This window comes from Squalius cephalus, assembly GCF_949319135.1.
Source record: "Squalius cephalus genome assembly, chromosome: 19".
In the NCBI taxonomy this organism is placed as follows: domain Eukaryota; kingdom Metazoa; phylum Chordata; class Actinopteri; order Cypriniformes; family Leuciscidae; genus Squalius; species Squalius cephalus.
In genome coordinates this window covers 17,828,182-17,838,297 of record NC_137140.1, presented here as the reverse complement: position 1 = coordinate 17,838,297, position 10,116 = coordinate 17,828,182, and the positions used below count along the sequence as shown (strand labels likewise).

The 10,116-nt window shown below is 37.3% G+C and overlaps 1 protein-coding gene across 1 annotated transcript; it reads right to left on the bottom strand.

Moving 5' to 3' along the window:
- Nucleotides 1-5,560: 5,560 nt before the first annotated feature.
- Nucleotides 5,561-9,662, bottom strand: ppp1r3cb (protein phosphatase 1, regulatory subunit 3Cb). Its single transcript, XM_079850451.1, has 2 exons — nt 9,305-9,662; nt 5,561-8,174 (listed from the first exon to the last, which is right to left on the bottom strand). Exons 1-2 carry the CDS (start codon nt 9,316-9,318, stop codon nt 7,232-7,234), a joined length of 957 nt encoding a protein of 318 aa, XP_079706577.1. The 5' UTR covers nt 9,319-9,662; the 3' UTR covers nt 5,561-7,231.
- Nucleotides 9,663-10,116: the final 454 nt, after the last annotated feature.

Genomic DNA, 10,116 nt, shown 5'->3' with positions numbered 1-10,116 from the left:
TACCTGTTTTTGATGTTCCTGTGCTGTTGGTATCTGAGTTCTGAGTTTTTGTATTTTGTCTATGTTTGTTTATTAAATCTTCTCTGCACTTGAATCCTCGTCTCTCGTTCAGTGTCCCGTGACAAAAAATTTCTCAGATTCAGAAATTGAAGTGTTAATATCTGAAGTTCATTCAAAACGCAACATTTTATTTTCAAGCGTACATAGTGGCGTATCAGGTCCTAAAAAAAAAAGAAGGATTTTTTAGGTAATACCTAAATGCTTTAGGTAAAAATGCTTGGCAGCATATTACAGATGCAGTTAATGGAGTTTCATCTGTTAATCGAACAGTCCCAGAAGTGAAAAGAAAATGGTTCGACATGAAGCTTGACTGCAACACTTGTAACTTGCGGACTTGTAAAAAAAATAAAAAAAATAAAATAAACAGCTTGAATATAAAATAAATAAAAATTAAATAAAAAAAAAAGACTAGATTTCTTTCGTACCAACTAACATTTGGGAAATACAAACATTTTAATGAATCCGAAAATTTACGCCAGAACCACTTTACACACGATTTACACAAAAATTCGTTCTGCTCGTGTTTCATGAATGAGACCCATTGTCTCTTCTGTAATCCTACCTTCCATCTCTGATGTTTCTTCACTTCTCCTCTCTTTTTGCACATCCCTCTCTCTTTCTTTCTCTTTATTCCTTGTATCAACCACTTTAACAGCTTCTGCATAAGTTATATTCCTCTTAGCTCTCTCATTCTGTACTTCAATTACTCTCTTCCTCACCTCACATCCTCCATACGCAACACTATGATCCCCTCCACAGTTACAGCATTTTGGTCCTGCTCCTTCACATTTGCCATAATCATGCTTCCCCCCACATCTTGCACATCGTTTCTTAGCCTTACACACCATAGCCACATGCCCGTATTTTTGACAATTATAACATCTTAAAGGAGGAGGCACAAAAGGCCTTACTGAGTAACTGATAAATCCAAGCTTGACCTTATCCGGCAAAATTACTCCATCAAACCTAAGCTCAACCGAAAGACTCTCCATTCTATTCCCTTCTCTGTTCATAAACAGTCGACTAGCACCAACTATTTTCCCTCCGTTGATGTTACTTTTAAGTTCTTCCATAGATACTCCTAATGGCACTCCAGATATTACTCCACTTACCCACTGCCTCTGTCCTACAATCTTACTACTCACCACTTCCTGCTTACACATTACTTTAATTTTCAACATTTTCTTTCTTTGCTCTTCATTATTACAAACTATCATCAAATCTCCATTGTTTAACACTTTTGCACTCTTAATTTCTCCAACTACTTTCCTCAACTCTTTCGTTAATACAATTGGACTTACCTTTTGTATTCCACCATCCTCTTTAAATTTCAATATGACCTTCAACTCATCCAAATTTACATTCCTCACCTCCTGTTCATTTCCACTCTCACCTGAACTTCTTACCTCTATCTGATGTTTTTTCTTTCTTTTCTTTGTACCTACTTCTTCCCTTATGTCTATATTCCTCTCTTCTCCTGTCTTTCCTAATTCCATTTGATCATCTTCCACATCCGTATCATCAACACTGACTAGTGTCTCTGGTCCATTTCCATTATAATTTTTCTTATATTTTGACATAATTGATTTCGCTGCGTTTGCCGCCATCCATCAAACAAAAATCCTGAGCTCTTCGGTTCGTCTCTCCCGCCAGTCCCGCCCGCCTTGTTCCTCTCTAGGCCTCCCTAGAGGTGCCTGCTTAAAAACCCTCTACCCTACCTGGCCACGCCCTCTACTAATTGCCACCTCACCGGCTACATTCAGTTTAAAAGAAGTATACTAATAGAACACTTGAATAAACTTCTTTTTCGTTAAGCTGGACATTGACTTTATTCTAGAGCTGCTGTACAGCCAAAACAATCTTTGTTGCATTAATTTCCTATTATCACTGTAAAGCTGCTTTGAAACAATCTGTATTATAAAAAACGCTATAGAAATTAAGGTGACAAAGTAGCCAAACGGCCACACATTATGTATTGCTATTGACCTGGATTTATTATAATTTTTATGCAATCTCTCAGTGAAGAAATATACTTATTTACTTGAAATTATTTGTGGTAGACAAGCAGTATAATGAAAGCTGGAATTTTAATCAGCCACTTGTTTGCCAGTGTGTCATGTTTAATCAGAGAGCCACAATGCTGTCGGTTTAACAGGCATAGCCTACTTCCGAAAAATCTCTGCATTAAGTTTTAAGACCTGAGACTGTGAGAGAGGTTGACATTTAGTTGGTTGAACTCCAGGCACCTATTATTAGCACATGCTAATATACCTTAGCATTCATTATTTGAATCATTATTCTACATACAGTATAGACCAAATATGTGTGTTAATAAAGAGGCTTAGATAAATAGGTGCTAATGGTGGTGTTTTACTGTTAAATCAACAGACTGATCTGTAGTTTTTTGCAAAATTGTCAGGTAAATACCCATGAGAATATATCAGGGTAGCAACATGTCAGAACGATAGGATGAGAATGACAGGACTAGTTGATGTAATGTGGAGTGCTTGTTGTCATTAATCAGGGGCACGTTCAAGTTCAAAACAGTGTGCAACGTTTTGCTACGGTTTCCGGGTTGAACGTCATGTTTCCTGGAAACGGCGTGCACCGGTGTGCAACCGGGTTTGAGATACGTTTTCTCTTGTTTGGTGGGTGTGTCAGAACTGCAGTCCAATCAGCAGCAACATGTATATAAAGCACGCGGTATTAAAGTGAACTCGCACAATGTGTTCGATGCAGCTTGGTATACGCAACAACTGAGGATATTAGAAGACATGTTTGTTGTAAGTTTTATTGTAAAAATATAGGATATCAACATAATGATGTAGTTGTTTATATTTTTAGCTTCATTGCAAGTGTATGACATTTGGTATAGAAATAAACAATGGTAATTAAGTGCTTTTCCTAAAAATGAGAAAGAAAATACAGGGTATTAAAACAGTATGAACTACAAATAAAGTCAGTATGTGAGGCTAAATAGATGTGTTTTAGTCTGAATTAGGTAAAATGTGTGCTTCCATTTCAGTTTCAGCAATCCCTTCACTCGATTGGGATGTTCTCTTGTTCTGGGCGGCAAGTGCAGTAACTGTAGAATTGGGCATATTTTGTAGTTTTAAACACATATTTATACCGACTTCATCAGGCTCCGAAAATTCTTCACAAAGAACACAAAAAATGGCCTTCTCAGCTGCCATAGTTGCAACTCTTGCGTCATCAGAACAGTGTGTTCAACGCATCACTGTTTCTGTTTAAAAAACGTTGTGCAACGTTTTGTCGGGGCTGAACGCAGCCCAGGTCTGTGCTTCGGTAATCAACCCATACAATTAGCTTAAAGCACTGTCAATCATCTGATTAATGTTTTTCATTGAAAAGTCATTGCAAACAATATGAAGGCTGTAGTGAATTATGTTGAATTAGGACTCTATTGTGTTGAAGAAACAATTTGTGACTTTACACAATTGTGATCTCTATAGTAACGTTAATTTAGTTAGCAGTTGCTTTTATCCAAAGCGACTTACAACAGACTTATTACAAGGATAATCTTACAGCAAACTTATTATGAGGATTATCTCTCCTTATCAGCCTGTGTAAAGTAATTGTTTTAAGGGCACATGGCAACAACTCATAGGTCAATCCTTATGTTAATCAAACCAGCAACCTTCTGGCTTTTAGCCCTGAGCTTTAACCTCTACACCGCAATACCCTATAAAAATGCTAATATTCTATACCACTTATTTGTATACAATATAAAGTAACTATTGTTCCATCTTGTGGCAGAAGTTTAATGATTCTGGATCATGAGATTCAGCAGCTCTGGTTTAATGGCTGAAGTCTGGTTTGCTGTGATGTTTCTAATGGAAGAAGCCTGTAATAGAGCACAGTGCCAGCTCTTTACTGAAAGGGCCCTTTTACACAGAATGCCTCCCCATAGTGTTATTTTTCTTGTACCACACGATTTAAATTACTGCATCACCTACACTGAACACAATACCATGATTGTGAAATAATGCATTGCTGCTCGTTTGTAATTTGGTTCAAACATGTTGTAGAATAGTAAGCCCTCTAGGGTTATGACTTCACATAATTTAGAGTTACTAACTGACGATAAAGCTCTGCCACTTCTTTTTTGATTTCAAGAATAATAATACTATGACTCATCAGAGTGCATATACATCCTGACACCACAGATTTTGCTTATTGGTTTGATGAGGTGATGCATGTGAAAATTATGCAATTGCAACATATTTTGCATTATAAGAAATTGGCCATCTGTAGTGCAATTTCAGTGAAAAGTTTAATTAATACATTAACATTGTCTTCCCTGCTGAAAAATACAGCATAAACCAGCATGAATTCCATGTTGGTCCAGGATAGAGCTGGTATAGTGTTGTTCTAGCTGGTGGACAAGCATGTTTTCAAGCAAAACTGAGCTGATGTCACTAGTTCACCAGCACTCTCTCGCCCCCCATGTTGGTGACCAGCAAACCAGTAGCCATTATCCCATGCTGGTCCTAGCACGCAAAACATACCTTATGCTGGTGACCAGCAATGCAGAATTTTTCAGCAGGGTTTAAGCAAGTTTATCAGCAAGTTTAATGACAGCAGCACTGGAGTTGCATGGATGAACTCCACAAGTTTGTGTAAAACCTGATCATTGTGTACTCCAGCATGACTTTTGTCTTCTTACCTCAAACATGTCTTTATAAAAGAATCACATGATCAATGTCACAAATTTACTTATTTGATTAGTGACCAAGACATAGTGCTACAGAACCTAAAATAAATATTCTCCAAGTTTACTTCTAGGTTTAAATTAGATTTTAAATCCCAGATTTAAATTGTGGTCTCAGACTTTTTAACCCAAAACTTTATATATTTCCACTAGGTATATCATTTTTAATGTGCAGGGTGAGACTTAAAAAACCTAACAGGATTCAGTTTTTAGTCAAATTAGTAGGCAAATCATATCTGGACAAGAATGTAAATTACTAAACATCAATACCAAAACTAAACATTTGGCTAAACATCAGCATACAGGCTGCACTGACATTTTCCCACAAAAAACATCTGGTAAATGATTGTGTATATCAAGAGTAAACAATTGGTTTATTTCCAGCTGAACTTCCCCTAGCTATGGGAGCAAATGTTTGTCAGCGATCTTAACAGCACTCAGTATGTTACTGGACGTGTGTTCTACATTCATTTAAACAAATTTGTGCTAACTGGCAGCCTGCTCACTAGACACCTTTTTTCTCTCTCTCCTTTTTGAGGCAAACAGCTATTTATTCCTCACATTCAGGATTGATAGAACCTAAAATGTCAAAACATGCAGATACAAACCAAAACATAACATTTACAGTCATTAAACCAGAGGCCTGGAAGTTAATATTTGTATATTCTGAGTCGTCTTATATTTCACTCTGATAGTGAAGTGATGGTATTAATCTGAAGAAGTGGAAGTAAAACATGCCATATTTACACACAAAAAAGCAGAAGTTCATTCATCATAGAAACATTAGGTTTTATTTCTAATAGGAACACAGAGTATAGTACAACATTCTTTCAAACAAACATCTTTCTTTGCAGTAGAAAAATATGTAGGCATACACTGTGGCTTGTGTAGGCCCCTTTTTACATTCAACCTACATGATCCCTCTCCGCAATTACAGCAGCTTACGATTCATCACAGTCCACCATCACCTTTGTTCAAGGCGTCAACCTCAACCGATTTTTCTATTTCAGTGAAAGGGGGGACATAATCATGAAAAAGGCAACAATCTCATTCAATATTATTGTTCTCCTTAGCCACACTTCCTCACATACTACGACCTCCTTAAAGTTACATCCAAAAGTCCCTCATCTTCTATCCTCCAAATAACACTGGAGAGTTTCCACACACCACGGGTCATAAATCACAATGCAGCACACACAGGCACGCACAAAAACCATAGCAGCAAAAATGTTGTAGGAAAGAAGTGTAAAATACATTAAGAGTGGAGCTTTAAAAAAGTAGATCAGACGTAGGAAAAATCGAAAGTGCAACAGCAGGGATTTAGCACTTAATGGGTATCATTATCTCTCATGGACTCCCTTATAATGCATCATGCTTAGTGCATTCACTAAAAAGTGACCGATAAACTGGTACTATCAAATGAGATACAAAAACTTCAATATGAAGCAATCTCATATTGTACCAGATTATTCCACTTCCATAATTTTAGAATAACGTGTTTTATGCAGTGCTGCTCTTGAAGGGACAGTTCACCCAAAATTGAAAATTCTGTCATCATTTACTCCTAAACCTTTAAACCTTTACAACTTGTTTCCTTCAGTGGAACACTAAGGAAGATATTTTGAAGAACTGTTTTTGTCCATACAATGACAAATAGTCAGTGAGAGTCAGTGGGGTCCAAAACAATATTCTACCCCATTTACTTTCTTTATATATCATTATATTTTATCTTCTGTTGTGCTAGAAGAGAGAAATGCATACAGGTTTGGAATGAAAAGAAGTTGAGTAAATGACAGAACTTCCATCCTTTTAAGGATGACTTAAATTACATATTTATGTCCGGTTACATTTCAGAAACAGGATTCCCAAAATTCAGTGATTTCAGATGGGTAACAACAAAATTATTACCCTTCAAGGTAACAAAATAGTGTTTTGAAGAATCTATTTCAGAGTAAATGCTAGTTGTTCACTTAATAGAAGGACATTTGTAAAGATATCCGAAATGATGCCATTGTATTACAGTTAATCACAGAACAACACAAAGGAAGGCATCTATGTTATGAAAATTGTTGGTTTACCTCATGTCAGATCTACAGAACAGCGTACATAGTGTGCTACAAAATTAGAAAAATAACATAAACCAGCATTTTTCATTCTGAGTAACTGCCATATGGTTAACATGGTTAGTCTCAAATTTGCATAATTTCAGAGCCCAAACATCTAATTTTAAACTAAACATGTATCTCAAAAACATACGCCAACAATGAAATAATTTGGACAAACATGGCCAAAAAGAGTTTTCTTTTGAGGGTGTCATTGCTAATTTCTTTCTACTCTACTCGACTTTTCAGAAGTCAATTTTGAAACGAACCAAGAGCTCCATTTGCATTTGCCCTTGTTACAAGATTTACTTCAAATTCGTCAGAGGGTCTTGAACTGTCACCAGTAGGGGGTGGTGTTCTCAATATGACCCCAGCTCTGCCACTCGGGGAAGAATCCACTAGATGTTCTCGGGCTCCCGAACTGATCAAACTCCATCTCTGGCCGTTTGCCTTGATTCTTAAAATCTGTTGTCGTCGTTTGGGTGACATTAGCCTGGCTGGGGTCGTTCTCTGTATGTACCAGCTTGTAATTTTCCCCATCGTTATTGTCCCAGTATGTCATATCATGCGTTTTGTAGGATATGCAGAACTCCATCTGCTCATGTGGGGCCACAGAACTTGGAAGGTCGATGGAAAATGAGAAGGTGTCAACATCCTCGCATCCATAAACATTATTCATGTACGTACAAGGAATGTCAGCATAGCTTTTCCATGAATCAAATGTTATTCGCACATGGACGACCTTCTCAAAGCTTACATTGATCACTTTGACCGTGCCGGTGAGTGATCTCTCTTGAATTATACAGTTTTCCAAGCATACCAGGTTCTTCTTTAGACTGTTTCGGAAGTCCAAATAGTCTGCGGCAGGCTGAGGAAAGTCCAAAATAAAATTCTTCTCCTTCTCCTCAGCCTTTAGGCCCACAATGGCATCCTCCAGGTCTGATAATTCAAACTGCAGGTCTAACATGGGGTCTTCCTCGAATTCCTTAAACACATGGACTGCTGTCAGAGACATGCCTTTAGAGTCAGCAAAAACCACTTTCTTTTTAGCTTTGGTCTCGGGACTCTTCCATCCTAGGTTGGCAGTGTTCACGTCGGTCTTGGAGCTGATGCAGGATCGCAGAGGTTTGTACTGGTTGACTAAGTACCTGGACTTGCAGTCCTCATATGAACTGAGGAAACTGCGAAGAGGCGGTGAGTGTGCCAGACAGATTCTCATTGCCACATCCACAGGCATAATTGGACTTGGCATTGGCCTGGGGTTCAGTATCTGCAGAACCCTGTCATGAAGACAATGGTGAAAAACATTACAGTGACCAATTAAGCAGGAGATGTGACAGTCACATAAAGACTTGCCCAGAATTTAGAGATTGAGTAAACAAAACCACTATTGTGCAGCTAGATTAAGCTATTTAAAAAAAATATAAAAAAATTAGCCATAGCTGTTCATTTAAGCTTTTCAAATTATAAAATATTTATTTTTAATATATGTAAAAATACCACATAGAATTGGGATAAATCCAAAAGCAACAAAGTATAAAATATACAAAACTAAAATATCGATTCCAGTTTTCACTAAAAGTCACTAGTACCTTGTTAGACACTAGAGTGTATTTCAATTGTTACTAGTTACATTTTTGTCTGATTTTTACCTATAACGTATGCAAGTCATTATTTCAAATAAGAAATATTACTGGTTACATGTGGGATAGAAGGCAATCTGGCTAGTCATTACTTCAAATAAGAAATATTACTGGTTACATTTGGGATAGACAGTGTCTCATAAATAAGTACTACTATCTAACAAGTACTAGTAAAGCTATAACAGAGACTAGAAACTAGAATATACTATAAAGTAGAATAAGTACCCATACTTAAACAACATATGCAATACTAGTCTAGACATGTATAGAAGTGAAATCTGTATGAAACCCCATAGAATTCACTGGTAAAATTAGTTTTAAAAAAATAAACATAAAAATAAAAATAGAATAGAATAGAATAGTTACCTTGTGATTATAGGGTAGTAACTATTGGTAAATGAAATATGAAGTATAATGACAAATAGATTAGTAGCAGGCTGGTAGTCACTTTTGGAACAAATAGCCTACTAGTATCTGACGAATTTACAAATATCTATAGATACTAGAGGAATTGAAAAAGACAGTTAACAATTATCACCAGCTATTAGCCTACAATTTTCCCAGCAATTAAAAACATAGTAGCAACATAAACATATACTAGTAAGAACAGCTTAACATTGGCAATGTCCAAATAATAATTTAATTAAGAAAAATTATATTTTAAATTGAATCTAAATTATAAGTGATATTCAGAGGTAATCTTTTCCAGCGATCAGTGAGAAGTGATAAACCCTCTTGCTGCACTATGACGCACTCTGTATTCTTACCTGGTGCAATTCATTGAAACCCGTGGTTTGTTTCCCAAACGACAGGCGTTTGTTCTTCTATAGTTTGAACAAGTACAGGTTTTTCCTACGTGCTTTTAAACTTCATTTAAAAACGTGACGACCACCATAACTAAAAACCCGCTGACGAACAGTCGCTTACTGCGGCACCGGCACGCCCCCTTCGCGATCCAGCTGTACTGCAAAAGTCAAGCGAGCGTTCAGCTGATACATCAAGCCTCTGAGCGCATTGGTTCACGGTAACCCATCCTGAGAGCCAATGGGAGAGCACGAGAGCGAAGTGCTCCAGCAATCAGCGCTCAGGAAAAAATCAGCCATGGCGCGCGTGCAAGGCACTGGCAGATCAGCCCAGCTGTGAGAACTGCGATAGAGGCGGGAGAAGAGCGTCACCCAAATTTAGATAGCCTGTAGATCCGATGACGCGCGGTTTGTGGATCAGAGTAATTTCCTTTGCTTTATTATTTTGCATAGATGAGTGTCACTGTAGGATTATAAATATTATAAATATATTTTGAAGTGCTACGGTCTTCACACATTTAGATATAAGATGGTTGTTAGTTTGTTACATTTTTGCAAGTCTAATAGGCTTGCTTAGCCAACTTGTTGTGGCACAACAAGGAAGCTGCTTGAGTTGTGGCACAGTCGGAAATTCATATGCTCGTAACATAATGGCTCATGGAGATGCAGGCTTGAATCTGGCCTGTCATTTCCCTTCCCCTTAGCTTGTCAAGTTTACACTTTTATAATCTACATGCAAATAGGTAGAAACCCACTGATTTAAATTAGGTAGAAAT